The sequence below is a fragment of the Balaenoptera acutorostrata genome, chromosome 8 (genome assembly GCF_949987535.1).
Source record: "Balaenoptera acutorostrata chromosome 8, mBalAcu1.1, whole genome shotgun sequence".
Classification (NCBI taxonomy): Eukaryota; Metazoa; Chordata; class Mammalia; order Artiodactyla; family Balaenopteridae; genus Balaenoptera; species Balaenoptera acutorostrata.
The window spans coordinates 67,650,559-67,674,846 of record NC_080071.1 but is presented as its reverse complement, the minus strand read 5'-3'; the positions used below and the strand labels follow the sequence as shown (position 1 = coordinate 67,674,846).

At 36.1% G+C, this 24,288-nt stretch overlaps 1 protein-coding gene across 7 annotated transcripts in view; it reads right to left on the bottom strand.

The window, feature by feature from the left end:
- UNC80 (unc-80 homolog, NALCN channel complex subunit) overlaps window positions 1-24,288 on the bottom strand; it is a 246,135-nt gene that overhangs the window by 139,557 nt on the left and 82,290 nt on the right. For all 7 annotated transcript variants that reach the window (XM_007187842.2, XM_057551653.1, XM_057551656.1 and 4 more), the window contains one exon: window positions 18,436-18,608. In XM_007187842.2, the coding sequence (XP_007187904.1) occupies window positions 18,436-18,608 (173 nt within the window). The remainder of the gene's footprint in view (window positions 1-18,435; window positions 18,609-24,288) is intronic.

Here is a 24,288-nt window from a genome sequence, read left to right as displayed (position 1 = left end):
CAGGTCACAGGGATAGAAAGACTTTAGATTGCAAAGGGTCAGATGATTTTCTGTATCAAACCTATCATTACTGTGGTGCCACAATATACCGACTAAATATCTATACTCTCTTCTTGTATTAAATATTCATTTTACTAAACATCTCAGATATGCTAATCTTCATCTGGAAAAGGCTGGAATATCTATCTCTAAAAACGAATGCCAGTCTGGAGGGCAAGGCGAGTGATGCAAATTTATTTTTAGCCTGTCACATTTCCAATAAAAAGCAATGGGATTCATTGCTTTATGATGGGAAGACAGAAACAACACTGCTGGAATAGCATTATGTTATGAACCCTGGCTCCTTCATGATGAACAAGGGTAAAACTTAACCTAACTCAAATGTATGGGGCAGAGGTGGGTTTTTTTTCTTTTAATTGCTCTTAACTATTAGATGGCACTGAGAGGACTAACAGAAGATCAATAAAAAACCCAAATTGTTCTATGTAAGGTTTCCTATGTCGATTGGCTTGCCTTCTTTAGAAAATATGTTTTTATTTGGTTAGGAAGCTCAAGGCGTTTTGAATGAAAAGCAATTTTAATTCTCTGCTCTGAAAAGCTTCTTATGATAAAACCCAGACATCATCAGTTATCGGCCCTGAGAAATCCTAATCTAAGTTGGGAAATAGAATTGAGATCATTAACAAAATAATTCCCATTAATTAACCATACAGCACAACATTAAAGGGAGGGTTGGTTATTATCTGATAAATTTGATCCATGTAAATTGGATCAAACCCAGTAACTTTTGGAAATGTCACTGTTTGAATTAAGGGATGATGACATAGCCTGACTTAAATATTGCCTTCTTATTATAAGCCTCATAAACCTGGTAGATGAAAGCACACTTGGGATGGCACTGAGTACTACCAATTTCTGGGGTATTGTAGTGTGTATGTTACTGTACAGAAAACAGAGGATACTGTTGCGGTACAAAGCTAAGTACTCAACTATGCATCCTAGTAGAAGATACTTAGCAACAAGTATCAACTTCACACTGTGTGTGAAAGAGTATTCAAGGCAGTCTAGTGTGGGTGTGGCTATGGGGAATTATTTTCCTTATAAGTTCCTTTCAAAGTGTAAGTTAGAAAGTATTGATTTTAGGAGCAGGGTTATAGAATACCTTAGACAAAGGATTCTTCGTGGACTTAAAGGAAATTCAATTTTCCCTCTTTTGATGGAGCTTACCTCTTATGGCTCAGTGCAATCTGAAGGAGCAGTTAAAAATGGAGGCATGACAGAATGGATAGGGATGGATTCACATCACAGAGAAAGACAGCACAAATGGAGAAAAATGAATCAGAAGAATGCTGTGTGGATGAAAAGAACCACAGAGTATCAGAGGCATAGTTAAAAGTGAACATCTAAACAAAATTTGATACCATTGGTACACCAATTTTGCTGGTGGTCCTAAATGAAAAGTCGGCATATTTATTCTTTTTTATTAATATGTCTGCCAGATCACCTTTTTATGTTCCATAACACCACAGAGTGGCTTCAATTCCATTATGTCATAACTTCATAGTTCCCAGACAAGCAAGAATCAATTTTAACTAGGAAGATAAAATATTAAGTTGAACCTTATGGAATTTCTAAGTTTGAAGGTCAAAAATAGTAGAATATCATCAATTTCATATGGTTCAGTTTTATATAAGGTGTTCTCTGCAATGGCTACAGAGCTGTCTAGTTAAAATTACAAAATGTCATGCATTATGCAGCATGGATTTCTCTAACATTCTACAGCTAGAAAACTTCAAGCATCAAGCTATTTTTCCTTGACTTCCTTTGGCATTTTCCTGCATTTTATAAGATCGTTATGTATATTGAATGTTTCCTTTGTGAAAGTAAAGAAGAGAACAAGAATACTAATTCAAACAGCTGTGCTTTATTTTGCCTGGGGACCTAGAAAATATTGTTACCAAGATATGATGGTTAATTGAAGGTTATAATTGCAATACATTCCTTTACCTGAAGGACTGTATCTAAACTTACTATGTGAGAAGAAACCCTGACTGATCCCGAAAACTCATAACACAGGACGGGAACTAATTGGTTTTAAAAAGTGAATATTTTATGTTGGTGCCTGGGGAATTACATAATATTTGTATTGCCTTACAATAAAATATAAAGCTCTTGCTGGTACAAGATACCTATTTATTGAAAAACACTGGGAATAAGCAATTATTGTGGTTCTTTGTGTACACTGGAACCTCGTTTGCTAGAGGGCATGTGCTTGTGACTCAGTATTTATTACTTAGCTTGTATTGAATTCTCTGCCTGACTGAGATCATTAAGCAACTGACAGGCTGTCTCTGCCCCTGCCCATTTCTGTAGTAGCTGTGGGCAACAGAAATGATTCAGATGTCAGGCTAGAGGCAGGCATTATTGTTTAGTACCCAGTCTGGTGGGGTAGTCATTTTAACACTTACTCAGATCATGCTAGTATCTTGGGTAAGTATTTTAAAAACCAAATGAGGACTCCTGTTTCTGACAATATGATGGATTAGGTGTGAAGACAAATATCTTTTGGTTTAGACACCTAAAAATGCTAGATAAAATACCCCATTTGTTTTCACTTTGTTTTTGCTTTTGTTTCTAACATGAGATGATAGACCATTGGAGAGCAGAAATTACAAGAAAGTGCAGTTCTGGTGTGAAGGTAGGGAGAAAGGTGTGAACTAGTGTAGGAATATATGCCCCAAGGGTTTCTACTGACTATGGCAAGACCAGAGTATGGGTTTTCAATGGGCCACAAATTAAATGTCTGGGTCCAAAGTGGAGTGTGAGATCAGGACATACACTCCTATATAAAGCCAATATCCCAGGTGGGTGTCACTTTCATTGCATGAAAAATAAAATGATCTACCCCCACAGAATTAAGCTTGCATGACTAGTCTTGGCTCTGTGTAGAAAAGGAAAAAAAAAAAAGTCTTAAATGAGAACTTCTAATCAAAATTCCACATTTTCATATAAGTTTGGACTAGAATGGGCACTACTTTCATGCTCCTTGCACCCAAAATGTAGTTAAAAAATGATCTTAGGTTGGTGATGTTTCGAGGTGCCTGAGGAAAAGAAATGGAAATCCTTTCTGGAGGAATACTTTAAACTAGTGCTTCTCAAATCTTCAAACTTGAGTATGCATAAGAGTCACTTGAGTATGCATAAGAGAATATGGTTAAAATAGATTCTTTGGGCCCACCCCCAGAGATTCTGATGCAGATGTTGCAGGGCCTGAAAATCTGCATTTCTAACATACTCACAGATGTTGCTAAAACTGCTGGTCCACTGAATAACACTGCTTCTAACACAGGTCTTAAAGAATCAGCACAGATAAAGTTTCAAGGAGTTAAGCTTATTAAAAATATGTTTTAAAAAATTCACCATGAGTAAGAGTAGGAAGAAACAGCAAAGTGTAGAATCAGACCCTTTACAAAGACTGTGGCTATAGGAATCATAATGTATCAAACACATCTACAGATTAATGTGGGTATTGAAAGTAGAAGGAATTAGATTATCAAAGTTGACCACGTAGTTTTAAAACAAGAAGTAAATAGAAATTTTACAAATAAAAAATGTAGTACTTGAAATTTAAAACTCAATGGATAGATTAAAACAAAAATTAGATCAGTTTTTTTTCAACTTCAGCATTATTGGCCATTTTGGCCAGATAATTCTTTTTTGTGAAGCATGCACTATGTATTATGAGATGTTTATCAGCATCTTTATTAACTACCAACTAGATGCAAATAGCAATTCCCAAGTTGTGACAACCAAAAATTCCTCCAAACATTGCCAAATGTTCCCTGGTGGGCAAAGTTACCCCTGGTTAAGAACCATGAAATTAGACACAGATGAAAAAAGAAAAAGTGAAATGGAAGAGAATTAGCCAGAATACAGCATAGAAAGAGATGAAGAAATGAAAAATATGAAAGAGGTTGTCAAAAACAGAGGATAAACTGAGAAGCTCTATCATGCATCTTTTCAGTTTATAGAAGGAAAAATTAGAGAAGATGTGAAAGACACAATCTTTGAAGAAGTAACAGTTGGAAAATTTCCAGAATAGACATAATTTGTCAATTACATGATTCACAGGCTTAATGAAATATGAAATATAGGCTAGAAACTTTTTAGTGAAAGTGCAAAAGATCAACAGTAAAGAGAAGATATTAAAAGCAACTGGGAGAAGGAATTGGGGGAGACACATTACCTATAAAAGAATGTCAATTAAGCCAGAAGAGAAGGGGATAATATCTTTGAAGTACAGAAAGAAAATGTTAGCCTATGATTCTAATTCTATCAAAAGTATCTTTCAAGAATGAGACCAAAATAAAGACATTTTCAATTAAACTGTAGCTGAGAGAGCTACTGCCAGTTGATCATCACCAAAGAAATGTCTGAAAGGTTTCCTTCACGAGGATATAGATCTTAGAAAGGAATGTCTGAGATGCAAGGAGAAATGGTGAGCAAAGACTATGCTAAGCTTTTGGGCAAATTTAAAAATCATTTTCCTAACACTCAATAAAAATAATGTCTACTTTATCAATGTTAAGACAAAAACAAGAGAGAACTAAATCTTGAACAATAATTGGGGTTAAAACCCTCTACAGTCTTTTACTGTTTGAAAAAAGAGTAAAGATATTCATTAAATTTAGACTTTGTTGAGTTAAATATGCATGCAATTTTAAAAAATATAAATAGAATAATTTCCAAACTGATAAAGAAAAATGAATAAAACAAAGCTAAACCAAACCAAAGCAAGAGAAATAAAACAAAATTCAACACTATTTGAAAGAAGGCATGAAATAATGAATATACAATGAAATAATGAAAAATGAAATAATGAAATAATGACACATATACAATGAAATAATGAAATAATGAAAAAATATGGTAAGTAGGCAGAAGAAGACAGAAGTGAATCTATATAAGTAATCATAATCTGTGCAAATGTACTAAATTTTCTAGGTAAAAAAAGGTCACTAAAACGTTATAAAAATTCAAATACTTGCTTTTTTACAAGACACATACCTAAAACACAAAGATGTAGAAAAGATGAAAGGAAAGGACTGGCAAAAAGATAGACCAGACCAATGCTAATAAAACTGTTTCAGCTGTATTATTATCAAAGAAAAATATATCTTATATATGCTAGAAATAAACTGGGTCACTAGATAGTGATAAAAGGTTCATAGCACCAGATACTTGTCATACTTCTAAACGATCTGCCTCTAAACCAATAAAACAGAAATTGCTGGAACTACAAAATAAATGGACAAGTTTGTCATCATAGAGGAGATTTTAACACAACTTAGTGTTTGACAGATCAAGTAGTGAGGGGTAAAAATAAGAATATAGAAGACTTGAATATAAAACACTGCACCCTGATGGACCTAGAGGGTATTATGCTAAGTGAAATAAGCTAGACGGAAAAATCTGTATGATTTTACTGATATGTGGAATCTAAAAAACAAAAAAATGAACAAACGAAGAGAAACAGACTCACAGATACAGAGAATAAGCTAGTGGTTGCCAGAGGTGGGGATGGGAGGTTGAGGGGGTAACAGGGTTTGGGTAAAATAAGTGAAGGGGATTAAAAGTTTCATACTTCCAGTTATAAAATAAATAAATCACTGGGATATAATATACAGTATAGAGAATACAGTCAATAATATTATAATAACTTTGTATGACAAAGTTGACAGATAGTTACTAGACTTACCGTGATCAATTCATAATGTATATAAATGCCAAATCACTGTGTTGTACACCTGAAATTAATATAATATTGTATGTCAACTATACTTCAATTAAAAAAAAAAAGGAAAGAAAAGCCTCTATGTTGTGCCCAACAACTGGAGAATGCACATTCTTTTCAACTACACATGGAACATTTACAAAAATTAATAATGCTCTAGTTCATGAAGCAAGTTTAAATTAATTCCAAAGAATCAGTATCTGAAAATGAAGTTAGAAATCAATAACAAATGGATACCTAACAAAACTCTGAAATTTATAAAATTGAAACACACACACTCGTACATATTTATGTAACCCATGGAAAAGGAAACCATTAAATAAATTAAAAAGGACTTAAAAATAAATTGTAACATAAATACTACTTATCAAAATTTATGACATAATTGACATAATTGAAGGAGTACTTAGAGGGAAATGAGTAGCTAAATGGTCAGTTTTTGAACAGAAAAAAATAAAAGTCTGAGCTAAGCAATCAACTAATAGGCTAAAATAATAATACAATGAATTCAAAGCAAGAAGGAGGAAAGAATAAAAATAAGGGCAGGATATACTCAATATTTTCTAATAACGTATAAGGGAAAATAATCTGAAAAAGAATATTATATATATATATGTGTATTTATAACTGAATCACTTTGCTGTACACCTAAAACTACCACAACATTGTAAATCAACTATACTTCAATAAAAACAATAATAAGGGCAGGAATTAATGAATTAGAGAACGAGATACAATAGAGAGAATCTCTACTGTACCATTAAAAAAGACTAATGAAATTGACAAATATCTGGCAAGCCTAATCAAGAAAAGAAAAGGAAATAATTTTAGGAATAAAAACAGAAAAAATAATCACAGATGCTGCAAAGATCAAAAACTAATAAGAAAATGTTATGATCAATTTTAATCCAACAAATATGAAAATGGAGGTAAAACTGACAAATTGCTAAAAAAATTAAAATTACTTAAATGGACTCAGAAAGAAATAGAACTTTTGAATTATCAATTCAGATCTGAATTTCAATTTGAATTTTAATTATATCTAAATTTATCTGTGGACTCAATGTAATTCCAAGAATAAATCAAAAGATTTTCATAGACACTGACAAGCTAATTATAAAATTCACACGGAAGAGCAAAGAGCCAAGAACAACCTAGGTGATGTTCAAAGTTCAGGCTATTAAGACAGAGTAGATTAACTCAGAGCACACATGGAATGGAACAGAAAAAAAACTCAGACTGACACCCATGCATGCATAGAAACCTGACACATGATTAAGATGGTGTTGTACATCAGATAATAAAGTATGAATTAGTCAATATATTATGCTAGGATAATTTGTTTTCATGTGAAAAGAAAAGAAAGAAAAAATATCCTGTTTTATACACACAACAAATTCTAGTTAAAGACCTAAATGTGAAATGCAGACTTTAAAACTTTTAGAGGAAAATGTAATATGTATTTATTACTACCTTGGGATTTCTTTAAAAAGACATAAAAATGCTAACCACTAAAGAAAATTTTTATAAATTAAATTACATTACAAATTTCATTAAAATACAGCATAAGGAAACAAAACAAAATGATATATTCTCTAGGGATACAAGCTCATGTGGTAAAATAAAGCAAGCACAGGGAAGATTAAAACAAAGTTCAAGACAGCAGTGTCTTCTAGGAGGTAGAGGTGAGTAATTAGGAAAGGAGATACAGGGGACTTTAAAGAAAGCGGAAATGTCCTATTTTTTAAGATATGTGGTGGATATGTGACATTCAAATTTTTTCTTTAAACTCTACATATTCATGATATACATCCTTTTTATGCTACATTTCATAGAATGTGTTCAAACATTCAGTATAGGAATACCACTAGAATAAAGTGAATAATTTGACCATTTAGTTTTGGTTATTACTGGATTATTTCAACTTTCCTTATGATTCAAAAGAGGACACAATATTATTTTGCTTTGATAGTTCCTAGTCTGCATATATTCCTAACTCCTTGAAAAAAGCTAATTTCCAATCATCACCAAGTAGTTTTATGATGGTAAACCCCAATGTGAATTACATTTGTTGCAGTGAACCTGAAAGTATGACTATATGGTAACCAAATGTTTCATTTTCCGCAAGAGTTCTAGTTTATGTCTAACTGGTATAATTATTGATAGCACTCCATTTCACTCTCAAAAGTGTCCCAATTTGGATAAAAATTATATAACCAGTCCTCCTAAAACTATCTATTTATGAAGCTATTATAATTTAATATGAATTAGGTTTTCTCTGTCCACAGACTAAGGAGAAAACTACGATCCCATTGACTCTCTTATATTCATGAAACTGTTCCTAAAGCAAACTGACATTATGATGTGTTATTCATGCTAATAAATTACCAGTAAATTAGAAATCACTATGTCTGTACATGTTATTTATTCAACTGGGTAAAAAAGGATAGATAATTTCACCTGAAATATACAGAAAATAGACAGAAGTGCCTTTTGTTTGAACTATTTTTGTGCTTGTAGATTATATGAACCTAAAGATAAAATGAGTCCTTTATAAAACATCTCTTTTTAAAAATGCCTTACAGTTGCATTTATTAAATTTACACTAAAGAGGAAGAGTGTGAGGAGGAGCTGTGCTGGACTAAAAACTGACCCAATTACCCCTTTGTAGTCATAGCAATTAATGACAAGAGGATTGTTTAAAACAAAAACCTTCAGATTGGCAAGACTTTGAACACTGACATTTCTAGTACTTCTTTCATTTAATAATACTTTTTAATGATGAAGAAAATTGGAAACTTGAAAAAAATCACATTTAACTTCTATGATGAACGCAACGAAACAATGAAAACTGTTCCAAAATAAAATTACATCATAATGTAAACACTGTATTTAAGCTGCACTTAAAAAAATGAATGAGACATCCAACAAAAGCAAACAATAAAAGAGAGATGGGAGAAAGTGAAGGACTGGAAAGTGATGATGAACTGAACACATTCATTTTCCCCTCCTCTCCCAAATCCTATCTGATGAAATGGTAGAATCTATACCTATGTATAAATCTGTATATCTATATCTATATCTGCATCTGCATATCTATCTGACATCTATATCTATCTATCTATCATCAATCTATCCATCTGTGTCATTTATACCTACATCTATATATATATTTCTATATTTGTATTTCTATCTCTCTATATTTATACACACATATATGTATATGACTAAAACTACAAATGCATTGGAAAACATACAGAATATATTTTTTAATAGATCTTTACTGGAGTATAATTGCTTCACAATACTGTGTTAGTTTCTGTTGTACAACAAAGTGCATCAGCCATATGCATACATATGTCCCCATATCCCCTCCCTCTTGAGCCTCCCACCCACCCTCCCTATCCCACCCCTCTAGGTCATTGCAAAGCACCGAGCTCATCTCCTTGTGCTATGCTGCTGCTTCACACTAGCTAACTATTTTACATTTGATAGTGTATATATGTCGATGCTACTCTCACTTCACCCCAGCTTCCCCCTCCCCGCCCTGTGTCCTCAAGTCCATTCTCTATGTCTATGTCTTTATTCCTGCCCTGCCACTAGGTATTCAGTACCGTTTTTTTTTTTTAGATTCCATATACATGCGTTAGCATACAGTATTTGTTTTTCTCTTTCTGACTTACTTCACTCTGTATGACAGACTCTAGGTCCATCCACCTCACTACAAATAACTCAATTTTATTTCTTTTTATGGCTGGGTAATATTCCATTGTATATATGTGCCTCATCTTCTTTTATCTATTCATCTGTTGATGGACATTTACGTTGCTTCCATGTCCTGGCTATTGTAAATGGTGCTGCAATGAACACGGTGATATATGTTTCTTTCTTTTTTTTTTTTTAAGATTAATCGATTATTTATTTGATATGACTCATATGCTAATTTTTAAAATATCTTTATTGGAGTATAATTGCTTTACAGTGTTGTGTTACTTTCTGCTGTATAACAAAGTGAATCAGCTATATGTATACATATATCCCCATATCCCCTCCCTCTTGCGTCTCCCTCCCACTCTCCCTATCCCACCCCTCTAGGTGGTCACAAAGCACCGAGCTGATCTCCCTATGCGATGCAGCTGCTTCACACTAGCCATCTATTTTACATTTGGTAGTGTATATATGTCAATGTTACTCTCTCACTTCGTCCCAGCTTACCCTTCCCCCTCCCCATGACCTCAAGTCCATTCTCTATGTCTACGTCTTTATTCCTGCCCTGTCACTAGGTTCATCTACCTTTTTTTTTTTTAGATTCCATATATATGCATTAGCATATGGTATTTGTTTTTCTCTTTCTGACTTACTTCACTCTGTATGACAGACTATGTCCATCCACCTCACTATAAATAACTCAATTTCATTTCTTTTTAAGGCTGAGTAATATTCCATTGTATATATGTGCCACATCTTCTTTATCCATTCATGTCGATGGACATTAAGGTTGCTTCCATGTCCTGGCTATTGTATACAGTGCTGCAATGAACATTGAGTACATGTCTCTTTTTGAATTATGGTTTTCTCAGGCTATTTGGGGTCTTTTGTGTTTCCATACGAACTGTAAAATTTTTTGTTCTAATTCTGTGAAGAATGCCATTGGTAGTTTGATAGGGATTGCCTTGAATCTGTAGATTGCTTTGGGTAGTATAGTCATTTTCACAATACTGGTTCTTCCAATACGAGAACATGGTATATTTCTCCATCTGTTTATGTCATCTTTGATTTCTTTCAGCAGTGTCTTACAGTTTTCTGAGTACAAGTCTTTCACCTCCTTAGGCAGGTTTATTCCTAGGTATTTTATTCTTTTTGTTGCGATGGTGAATGGGATTGTTTCCTTAATTTCTCTTTCTGATTTTTTGTTGTTGGTGTATAGGAATGGCAGATATTTCTGTGCATTAATTTTGTATCCTGCAACCTTACCAAATTCATTGATTAGTTCTAGTAGTTTTCTGGTGGCATCTTTAGGATTTTCTATGTATAGTATCATGTCATCTGCAAACAGTGACAGTTTTACTTCTTCTTTTCCAATTTGTATTCCTTTTATTTCTTTTTCTTTTCTGATTGCCATGGCTATGACTTCCAAAACTATGTTGAATAAGAGTGCTGAGAGTGCACATCCTTGTCTTGTTCCTGATCTTGGAGGAAATGCTTTCAATTTTTCACCATTGAGTATGATGTTTGCTGTGGGTTTGTCATATATGACCTTTATTATGTTGAGGTAGTTTCCCTCTATGCCCATTTTCTGGAGAGTTTTTATCATAAATGAACGTTGAATTTTGTCAAAAGCTTTTTTGCCATCTATTGAGCTGATCATATGTTCTTTATTCCTTAATTTGTAAATATGGTTTATCACATCGATTTATTTGCATATATTGAAGAATCCTTGCCTCCCTGGGATAAACCCCACTTGATCATGGTGTATGATCCTTTTTTTTTTTTTTTTGCACTTAAAATACTTTTTATTATTGTTGTTAATACTCTTATTTTTAAACAAGTTTCCGGCCCTCAACTTAGCAGTCACAGTGGGGGAAGTGAATAACACACTCTATACAGTGACCAAAAGAATGTCACAAAGCTAATTCCCAAAGTCAAGAAAAAAGGTACAGAAAGATGTCTATAAATTCTATGGAAACATTTGCTGTATAGTGAAGTGAAAATATGCTAGAAAACAAAATACTAGCAGAAACTAACAAAACACTGTAAGGCAATTATACTCCAATAATGATGTTTAAAAAAAAAAAAGAAAGAAAGAAAACAAAATCCTGAAAATAATGTACTAGGCCAAATACCTGGATCTGTAATTTCTACATCCTGGGCCAATTAAGATTCAATTTCAATCCAAAACAATGAATAGTCTGTATTCTGCAACCCATCTTTCCTTAAAATGGTAACATCGCATCTGAAATCCAAATGATTAACAAAACTGAGCACACATAGCTACGTACTCTAATCTGGTTTTTAAGCTGTTCGGCCTCCTGCCGTAACTGGTCAAGTTCACTCATCTTCTAATCTTAGTGCTCTTCAAAGCCACCTCAAAGAATCTTAGATCTTAATTCCGAAGTGCTTCCGGTCTGGTCTCCAAAACATGTAAAATTGTCTCGACACCGCGTCCCGCCTGCCGCGCCCGCTCCCCGCCGCCTCAGCCGCCTCGGCCGCCGCTCCGGGAGATGGTCGCGCTCAGGCCGCTCCGCGGGCGCTGCGGGCAGGTGCGCCGGCGAAGCTCGGTCTGTCGGTCCCGCGGCGGCTGCTCCACTCCCGCGCCCGCGCCCGCTCCCGCCGCCGCCGCCGCCTCCGTCCGCCCCTCAGACGCCTCCAGCCATCGGGATGGGCGCGGCGGCCCCTGCCCGCAGCCTCGGGAAACCCCACGGTCCTGATCCTTTTGATATGTTGTTAGATTCTGTCTGCTAGTATTTTGTTCAGGATTTTTGCATTTATGTTCATCAGTGATATTGGTCTATAATTTCCTTTTTTTGTGATATCTTTTTCTGGCTTTGGTATCAGGGTGATGGTGGCCTACAATCAAGATTACTCTACTCAGCAAGGATCTCATTCAGATTTAACAGAGAAATCAAAAGCTTTTCAGACAAGCAAAAGATAAGAGAATTCAGCACCACCAAACCAGCTTTACAACAAATGCTAAAGAAACTTCTCTAGGCAGGAAAAACAAGAGAAGAAAAAGATCCACAAAAACAAACCCAAAACAATTAAGAAAAGAGTAATAGGAACATACATGTCCATAACCTTGAATGTGAATGGATTAAATGACACAACCAAAAGACACAGACTGGCTGAATGGATACAAAAATAAGACCCATATATATGCTGTCTACAAGAGAACCTCTTCAGACCTAGGGACACATACATACTGAAAGTGAGGGGATGGAAAACGATATTCCATGCAAATGGAAATCAAAAGAAAGCTGGAGTAGCAACTCTCATATCAGATAAAATAGACTTTAAACTAAAGACTGTTACAAGAGATAAGGAAGGGCACTACATAATGATCAAGGGATCAATCCAAGAAGAAGATATAACAATTATAAATGTTTATGCACCCAACGTAGGAGCACCTCAATACATAAGGCAAACGCTAACAACAATGAAAGGGGAAATCAACAGTAATACCATAAAAGTAGGGGACTTTAACACCCCACTTACACCAATGGATAGATTATCCAAACAGAAAATAAATAAGGAAACACAGTCTTTAAATGACACAATAGACTAGATAGATTTAATTGATATTTATAGGACATGCCACCGGAAAGTGGCACAATACACTTTCTGTTCAAGTGCACATGGAACATTCTCCAGGATAGATCACATCTTGGGTCACAAATCAAGCCTTGGAAAATTTAAGAAAATTGAAATAGTACCAAGCATCCTTTCTGACCACAATGCTATGAGACTGGAATTCAATTACAGGAAAAAAAAAACTGTAAAAAACACAAATACATGGAGGCTAAACAGTGTGCTACTAAATAACCAAGAGATCACTGAAGAAATCAAAGTAGAAATTAAAAAATACATAGAAACAAATGACAATGAAAACACGATGACCCAAAACCTATGGGATGCAACAAAAGCAGCTCTAAGAGGGAAGTTTATAGCAATTCAATCTCACCTCAAGAAACAAGAAAAATCTCAAATAAACAATCTAAACTTACACCTAAAGCAACTAGAGAAAGAACAAAAAAACCCAAAGTCAGTAGAAGAAATCATAAAAATCAGAGCAGAAATTAATGAAAGAGAAATGAAGAAAACAATAGCAAAGATCCATAAAACTAAAAGCTGTTTCTTTGAGAAGATAAACAAAATTGATAAACCCTTAGCCAGACTCATCAAGAAAAAAAGGGAGAGGATGCAAATCAATAAAATTAGAAATAAAAAAGGAGAAATCACAACTGACACCACAGAAATACAAAGGATTATAAAAGACTACTACAAATAACTATATGCCAATAAAGTGGACAACCACGAAGAAATGGACAAATTCTTGGAAAGGTACAATTTTCCCAGACTGAAGCAGGAAGAATTAGAAAATATAAACAGACCTATCACAAGTTATGAAATTGAAACTGTAATTAAAATCTTCCAACAAACAAAAGTCCAGGACCAGATGGCTTCACAGATAAATTCTATGAAACATTTAGAGAATAGCTAACACTGATCCTTCTCAAACTCTACCAAAAATTTGCAGAGGGAGGAACACTCCCAAATTCATTCTAGAACATATTTAAAAGTGAAGCATTTCTGAAAGTCAGGAAGCAGATGAGATCAGATATTAAGTGAAACCAAACACAGAGGATACAAAAGTTAATAATACATTTAATAGAAGACAACTTGTGAACGTTAGAGTAATCTCAAGGGTCTCCTAACCCAAATAGACAGGTATGAACAACTGCAATTGCCACACTTGCACAATGAGAGTAAAAATAGGATGTTACTATGATTCAAACATACTGGACATGCAGCTATATTTTCCTTCCTCTCAGTCCTCTTGCCAGTATTCACCAGTGACTTCAATTCCTTCACTTTTCTATACCTGAGAAACTGAAGTTGAATGTACCCTCATTTGGGGACCATGTCCTGGCTTAACCCTTTCCTCTTATATCAACAAATAAGACAATGAATGTGAAGGTGCTTTATTAACTATGACATACAATGAAAATGTTACTTTTGTTATCTTCTACCACCACCTCTCTCACCACTGCCACCACCACCACACCACCACCACGACTACCATCACCACCAACATTACCACCACCATGAGTACCATCACCACCATCATCACCTATCCCTTTTTTTTCAACCAACCATGTCTATCTGGATTCTGTCTCTGTTTCCTTTAAACCGTGACTGATTCTGACCTCTGGACACTCCTTGGCCTTGACCTAGAATCAAATATTCTCAGATACGAAAGAAACTCATACTAACCACCCCCTTCTTGAGTCTCCCTGTACTTCCCCATTGAGTCCAGTGTAGTGACAAAGAGCTAATTACTTCTCAGTGTATCTACTTCATCACTGGACATCTATAATGATCAGAAAATGTTTCTTTACTTTGAAGCTTGAAGACACTGCTTATAAGTATCAAACCCCCTTTATTTTATTTATTACCATGAGATTAATAAGATTGAGAAGGTCAAGCAGGGCCAGAGTTGGTCCAACAGGAAGGGAAGAAAGGAGAATCTAGTGGTCTGGTAACTACCTGGCCATAGTCTTATTTGGAGGAAGTAAAATAAATTTTAAATGTTTTCTGGAATTCAGCCATGAATTAAATCTCCTTGAAAACTCTAAGAAGTATAGCAGTTGGAAATCATAGAGGTATGGAGCCATCTGATGAGAGGGAATGAAATTCCAGCATCCAAGAGACTGATTATTTTAAGAAGAATATTGATGAATACTTTTATAATCTCCATTCAGAAGCCAGTATTAATTTGTTTGATTGGGTTTTTTTTAAAAGAACCTATTGATAACACGATTTTTTATTTATTACTTTTGAAATAAATTTATTTATTTTTGGCTGCTTTGGGTCTTCATTGCTGCGTGTGGGCTTTCTCTAGTTGCAGCAAGCAGGAGCTACTCTTTGTTGCAGTGAACAGGCTTCTCATTGTGGTAGCTTCTCTTGTTGCAGAGCACAGGCTCTAGGTGCGCGGGCTTCAGTAGTTGTGGCTTGCAGGCTCTAGAGCACAGGCTCAGTAGTTGTGGTGCATGGGCTTAGTTGTTCCAGGGCATGTGGGATCTTCCTGGACCAGGGCTCAAACCCGTGTCCCCTGAATTGGCAGGAGGATTCTTAACCACTGCGCCATCAGGGAAAGCCCCCGACTGGGATTATTTTTTAAACTTTCAAATGTATCACTCTCTTTGTGACAAGCCTCCTGTTTCTCCCATGACCACATATCTTAAAAGCTTAAAAACTTTTTATGTAGGAAGCAGTTATTCCTTCTGGTTTTACACCATCAATATTAATAAAATCATTCCAATTACTTTATTAAAGAGTCTCTCTTTGCCAATGATAATACATTGAGATTGTGTTCTTCCCATTTTTTGTTTCATGGGTGGGTTTTGGGGGAGTTCATGAACCTTCTGATATTACAGGCTGAATTTTGTCTGTAAGTGTAATTCTCTCCATAGCTCTCCATAGCTTTCATTCAGTTCTTAAAGAGTTTATGTCTCCAAAATGTTAAGAATCACTGGTTTAGTGGGTGAATGTGTAGTGTGAATCTTTAAAGTTGAAAATCTTCTATATGTTCCTATTATAAATTCATCATGTATTCACATGATCTTTTTTTTTTTAAAGATTCAATTGTTTTTGGACCATTAGAAATCATTTGCCATCTTCTTTATTATGGAGATCATATACATTTAAGTACATTTTCAGTGTATTAAGAGACACTCTTTCTGATTTACCTAAATAACCTTTTTTTTTTTTTTTTTTTTTTTTTTTACAGAGAAAGTATACGTTATTGCTAAAAGAGTCCTGAATAGAATCAGAAAGTTCTGCTCTGAGCCCAGTTTTCACTTCGACAGGCTTATATGACCTTGAGCAAAGTCACCTTAGCTCTTGGGGCTTTTGTTCTCTCATGTGGAAAATGCGTGAATGAAAAGAGTGGTTTGGAGTCCAGTACATGATATGCATTCATGTGGAGACTTCACTCAGGATCTCTGGTGTGGGGCTGAGGCTTTCCAGAGAGGGAAGGTCAATCCATTCTCTCTGTCATCAGGTGCTTATTTTACTGACTGTTATCCAAATGCTATTATCCTATCATTGTCCAATTTGTAGGGCCAGCTGTGCCTCTATCTTTCTCTTTCAACAGTAAGTTGAAGTAACATGATTCATTATTATCATTTTCCTTAAACTCAGGCAGTTGCTGGAGAAATTTGATGCCTCACTTGTCTAAAAATTTTCCAAAGTATCTGTGACTTTAGGATTGAGATAAAGATGGACATAATAGTACATCTGGAACACTATAGCATAAACTACCCATAAAGTTCTAATGCACCATTGTTATTGTGTATTTAACCATTGTTCAACTAATTTGTGTCATCTTCACTTTCTTAATCACATTTAAACTATCAGGTTTAAAATACAGAATTTCTTATTTTTCACATTTTAAAGTTCCTAGAGGGATCTCACATAATTTTTTAATGAGAGAGTCGACATGGTATTGTACCAAATATAAGGTCTGTTCTAATCTGGCTCTATCCTTTGCTGGCTTTGAACCCTGGCCAGTTGGTGATTAAGAAGAACCATGCATGACTCAAAAGAGTGACAGGCTGGTTTCCTCTCTCCCACTTAGAAAACAAGAAATTGGCTCTTTGCCTTGTCAGCTCTCTTGCTTTAGACAGGCATCTCATTGTTCTTTGATTGTTTGATTGCCACCTGCCTCAGCTCTCCTGGAGACCTGTGACTTTCTACATTTTACAGTCATCATAGCATATATCAGTACACATTAAACACTTTGGAATTAAACAAAAAATACTTTCAAAGACCAATGTCCAGGAATCGGAAACTGACTGAAAAATCTTAAATAACCACAGGTCATCATTCTGGGTGATTACAGTGGTATTTGCATTTTCGGCTTAAGTGAAGCTACATACCTTGCTGGTCACTAAATATCATGAGAGCAAAAGCTATTAATGTCACAGAAAAATGTCATGAATTATATTAAAAGGTTTGGACTATTTTCCAAGGTAAAATATGAGTGGCCAGTGGTTACATATTCATGTGTTATAAAAAGGGATCATTTGTAGGCAGGCTAAAGGGGTTTTGTTGTAAAAAGGTCTATTTTAGTTTTTCTTTTTAAAACGTGAATACAGAAGACTTTTATTTCTTGATATTTACTTGGAATTTTGTACCCAGTATTTATATAGCATATGAAGAATTTATTAAACCAGAAGATAAAGGAAATTGAGAGATTGTGTTCAAAACTCATATCTGGGTCTCGTTTATGTGACAAAAATACTTTCTAAACAAGATCCACATTATACTCTTGAATCTCTTACATGTGTATAAGGCTACACAATGTTCAAGGTGCTTCTGCGCAATTAATTTCAATTGATCCTTGCTTCATATTTTCCCTCAATTAATATGCAATTAAACCAAGACAGAGTTTAAAGGACTAATACATGACAGACATGACTAATGTAATAATAATAATGACCTACTTTATTGAGCAATTGTTATACTTCAGGCATTATGATGAGGATTTTATATCTAATATCTCATTTAATCCTCACACTAATCCTAGGAGGTAGGCATAATTATTACACTTAATCTCATTTTACAGGGTTTAGCTAATAGATGTCAGAGTGATTTTAACCCAGGCAATCTTATTCCAGAACCCTCATATACTTTTAATCATGATGCTGTACAGAATATATTTACTAAGATTTTTTTCCCCTTTCTTTCCTTCTTTCACCTTACTACCTTTTTCCCTCCTCTTGCCACTAATACTGAGGGAAAAAAAAAGACCAAAAACGTAACCCCATAGTTAGGCTTTGGAGTAGGGATTCACGCTTTCCTCCATTAGCAGAATTAACTGGAATGGGGTACAGGGTGAGAAAATTCTTCCAACAACTTACAAGATCCAAGGCGGCTGCCAAGATCGATGCATCAGGAATTGTCCCTGGCTCACAGCAGTTTAACAGAAATTGAAAGCGCTTCATGCCTTGTCGGATTGCTCCAAGATTCACCACGTTTTTGCTTTTTCCACCATCTTGATTGGAAGACAGATGGTCATCAAAACTGTGGCAACCTGTAGGGGTTTTCCCATGTTGGAGGAATGAAGGAGAGAGAGTGTAATGGTTGTAGATTAAAAAAGAGCTTTGAAGTTTCAACAATGCATTTTCTGTAGTGTTGGCCTAAGAACTTTTTCCTGAACTACACTTCCCTCCTCTCTATCTAATGCTTGATTTGGACACCTTGACTTTTAGGAATCTGATGACACATAGCATATGTAAATAAGGGGTCTTATATAACTATTTTAATATAGGGTCTGATCCATAGAGAACAGACTTGTGGTTGTCAAGGGGGAGGGGTGAGTGAGGGAGGGATGGATTGGGAGTTAGGGATTAGCAGATGCAAACTATTATATATAGAATGGATAAACAACAAGGTCCTACTGTATAGCACAGGGAACTATATTCAATATCCTGTGATAAACCATAACAGAAAAGAATGTGAAAAAGAATGTATATATATATATGTGTATAACGGAATCACTTTGCTGTATAGCAGAAATTAACACAACATTGTAAATCAACTATGCATCAATAAAATAAATTTAAAAAATTAAAAATTAAAAAAATAGATAAATATAGGGTTTGATCATTTTGCTTTCAGGTCTCTTCTCTAATACTGCTAAGAGGATTATTTAAGATGATTCTGCCTGTAACTAACTTCTGTTTTTATGGAAGATGCAAAATCACTGTGCAATTTCAGATCTGTTACAAAAAACTGATATCAAAGACAGTATCTTGATATCTTAGTTACAATGCAAAGAATCCTTGATTATTAGAGTTGTAAAGGACTTGAGAGGTTGGTCATTTAATGCCAGGATTTCCAAACCTGCCCGTGCATCAGAATTATCTGGGCAGTTTTTGAATCTTATTCAGAAGTTCAGAACCAGAATCTCTGAAAGAGGAGTGTAAGAATGTGTGCTTTGTAAAGCCTCACAGATGATAAGGATGCAGCCAGCCTGACTCCACACAGTGGTCAGAGGTTTAGGAACCACTGATTCATCCTCACTTATTTTTCCATAGTTAAACTGCATACAAATGAGAATCAGTCTAGAGCTTCTTAAAATGCAGACTATCAGATCTCATCGCTAGAGATTTGGATTCCATAGGTCTGCAGGCTATGTATATTTTAAACAAACATGCCACATGATTTTAATACAGAAAGTCTAAGGATCACACATTAAGGAAGAATAATACAAAGCATTGTTCTTCATTTTTTTTTAACCCCAGGTACGTTTTTAAAAACCTAAGTATCTCATAGCTTTTCTATAGCTTCTAGTATATATATATATACACACATATATATATATTTAGTTTCTCTTATATAATGTTATAATATTGAATATAGTTTTAAACACCAAGCCCAAATTACTTCCCATGATTCTGAAATGTACTTTCAGCACCTAAGAATATACCCCCTGATTTAGTGCTTGGCTTAATGTGTGCTGACACCATTCATTTGCGATGTTGCGAACTCCAGGTCCTCGCTAAGTCACAGATCCCATTACAGGAAACGGCTTTCTCACCTCTTCTCTCAAAAATACCTTGATACCTCCCACCCACTGCCCCACTTTCCCACTTGCTGCCTCAACACAAAAAAAGTGGCCCTTGTAGCCTTTGCTCTCAACTAAGGTGCCCTATACGTAAGCAGGTCATGACTGGTGGTTGCAGATGTATGGCAAATGATTTGTTCCTATTAATAAACACTAATGTTCACAAATTTGCATTTAAAAATCAGATCCAGAGTTGGATGTACCCCTTTAATAACTTGCATTCTTTGTAAATAAAAGGGCGATATTTACAATTATGAGCTTGGTTTACCATGAGAGTGTGTACTAGTGGAAAAAGGTGAGCACCTGTTCTTTTAGAAAACACATCCTTTGGAAGCAGTTCAAGCTTGGGAAAAAGATTCCTTTGGACTTTATTACCACAAGATAAAAAATTATGACATGGGGACTGAACCAAGATGGCGGAGTACAAGGACGTGCTCTCACTCCCTCTTGCGAGAACACCAGAATCACAACTAGCTGCTGGACAATCATTGACAGGAAGACACTGCAACTCACCAAAAAAGATACCCCACATCCAAAGACAAAGGAGAGGCCACAATGAGACGGTAGGAGGGGCGCAATCACAGTAAAGTCAAATCCCAGAACGGCTGGGTGGGTGACTGACAGACTGGAGAACTTATACCACAGAAGTCCACCCACTGGAGTGAAGGTTCTGAGCCCCACGTCAGGCCTCCCAACCTAGGGGTCTGGCAACGGGAGGAGGAATTCCTAGAGAATCAGACTTTGAAGGATAGTGGGATCTGATTGCAGAAATTTGACAGGACTGGGGGAAACAGAGACTCCACTCTTGGAGGGCACACACAAAGTAGTGTGCACACTGGGACCCAGGGGAAGGAGCAGTGACCCCAGGGGAGACTGAACCAGACCTACCTGCTAGTGTTGGAGGGTCTCCTGCAGAGGCAGGGGTGGCTGTGGCTCACCGTGGGGACAAGAACACTGGCAGCAGAAGTTCTGGGAAGTACCCCTTGGTGTGAGCCCTCCCAGAGTCTGTCATTAGCCCCACCAAAGAGCCCAGGTAGGCTCCAGTGTTGGGTTGCCTCAGGCCAAACAACCAACAAGGAGGGAACCCAGCCCCACCCATCAGCAGTCAAGCATATTAAAGTTTTACTGAGCTCTGCCCACCAGAGCAACACCCAGCTCTACACACCACCAGTCCCTCCCATCAGGAAACCTGCACAAGCCTCTTAGATAGCCTCATCCACCAGAGGGCAGACAGCAGAAGCAAGAAGAACTATAATCCTGCAGCCTGTGGAACAAAAACCACATTCACAGAAAGATAGACAAGATGAAAAGGCAGAGGGCTATGTACCAGATGAAGGAACAAGATAAAACCCCAGAAAAACAACTAAATGAAGTGGAGATAGGCAACCTTTCAGAAAAAGAATTCAGAATAATGATAGTGAAGATGATCCAGGACCTAGGAAAAACAATGGAGGCAAAAATCGAGAAGATGCAAGAAACGTTTAACAAAGACCTAGAAGAATTAAAGAACAAACAAACAGAGATGAACAATACAATAACTGAAATGAAAAATACACTAGAAGGGATCAATAGCAGAATAACTGAGGTAGAAGAACAGATAAGTGACCTGGAAGACAGAATGGTGGAATTCACTGCTACAGAACAGAATAAAGAAAAAAGAATGAAAAGAAATGAAGACAGCCTAAGAGACCCCTGGGACAACATTAAACGCAACAACATTTGCATTATAGGGGTCCCAGAAGGAGAAAAGAGAGAGAAAGGACCTGAGAAAATATTTGAAGAGATTATAGTCGAAAACTTCCCTAACATGGGAAATGAAATAGCCACCCAAGTCCAGGAAGCGCAGAGAGTCCCATATAGGACAAACCCAAGGAGAAACATGCCGAGACACATACTAATTAAATTGGCAAAGATTAGAGACAAAGAAAAATTATTGAAAGCAGCAAGGGAAAAATGACAAATAACATACAAGGGAACTCCCATAAGGTTAACAGCTGATTTCTCAGCAGAAACTCTACAAGCCAGAAGGGAGTGGCATGATATACTTGAAGTGATGAAAGGGAAGAACCTACAACCAAGATTACTCTACCGGGCAAGGATCTCATTCAGATTCGATGGAGAAATCAAAAGCTTTACAGACAAGCAAAAGCTAAGAGAATTCAGCACCACCAAACCAGTTGTACAACAAATGCTAAAGGAACTTTTCTAAGTGGGAAACACAAGAGAAGAAAAGGACCTACAAAAAAAACCCAAAACAATTAAGAAAATGGTCATGGGAACATACATATCAATAATTACCTTAAACGTGAATGGATTAAATGCTCCAACCAAAAGACACAGGCTTGCTGAATGGATACAAAATCAAGACCCATACATATGCTGTCTACAAGAGACCCACTTCAGACCTAGGGACATATACAGACTGAAAGTGAGGGTATGGAAAAAGATATTCCATGCAAACGGAAATAAAAAGAAAGCTGGAATAGCAATACTCATATCAGATAAAATAGACTTTAAAATAAAGAATGTTACAAGAGACAAGGAAGGACACTACATAATGATCAAGGGATCAAACCAAGAAGAAGATATAACAATTATAAATATATATATGCACCCAACACAGGAGCACCTCAATACATAAGGCAACTGCTAACAGCTGTAAAAGAGGAAATCGACAGTAACACAATAATAGTGGGGGATTTTAACACCTCACTTACACCAATGGACAGATCATCTAAAATGAAAATAAATAAGGAAACAGAAGCTTTAAATGACACAATAGACCAGATAGATTTAATTGATATTTATAGGACATTCCATCCAAAAACAGCCGATTACACTTTCTTCTCAAGTGTGCACAGAACATTCTCCAGGATAGATCACATCTTGGGTCACAAATCAAGCCTCAGTAAATTTTAGAAAATTGAAATCATATCAAGCATCTTTTCTGACCACAACGCTACGAGATTAGAAATGAATTACAGGGGAAAAAACGTAAAAAACACAAACACATGGAGGCTAAACAATACGTTACTAAATAACCAAGAGATCACTGAAGAAATCAAAGAGGAAATCAAAAAATACCTAGAGACAAATGACAATGAAAACACGATGATCCAAAACCTATGGGATGCAGCAGAAGCAGTTCTAAGAGGGAAGTTTACAGCAATACAAGCCTACCTCAAGAAACAAGAAAAATCTCAAATAAACAATCTAACCTTACACCTAAAGGAACTAGAGAAAGAAGAACAAACAAAACCCAAAGTTAGCAGAAGGAAAGAAATCATAAAGATCAGAGCAGAAATAAATGAAATAGAAACAAAGAAAACAATAGCAAAGATCAATAAAACTAAAAGCTGGTTCTTTGAGAAGATAAACAAAATTGATAAACCATTAGCCAGACTCATCAAGAAAAAGAGGGAGGGGCTTCCCTGGTGGCACAGTGGTTGAGAATCTGCCTGCCAATGCAGGGGACACGGGTTCGAGCCCTGGTCTGGGAAGATCCCACATGCCGCGGAGCAACTAGGCCCGTGAGCCACAACTACTGAGCCTGCACGTCTGAAGCGTATGCTCCGCAACAAGAGAGGCCATGACAGTGAGAGGCCCGCGCACCGCGATGAAGAGTGGCCCCCACTTGCCGCAACTAGAGAAAGCCCTCGCACAGAAACGAAGACCCAACACAGCCAAAAATAAATAATAAATAAGTAATAAATAAATATAAAAAAAAAGTTTAAAAAAAAAAGAAAGAGGGAGAGGACTCAAATCAATAAAATTAGAAGTGAAAAAGGAGAAGTTACAACGGACACCACAGAACTACGAAGCATCCTAAGAGACTACTACAAGCAACTCTATGCCAATAAAATGGACAACCTAGAAGAAATGGACAAATTCTTAGAAAGGTATAACCTTCCAAGACTGAACCAGGAATAGAAAATATGAACAGACCAATCACAAGTAATGAAATTGAAACTGTGATTAAAAATCTTCCAACAAACAAAAGCTCAGGACCAGATGGCTTCACAGGTGAATTCTATCAATCATTTAGAGAAGAGCTAACACCCATCCTTCTCAAACTCTTCCAAAATATTGCAGAGGAAGGAACACTTCCAAACTCATTCTATGAGGCCACCATCACCCTGACACC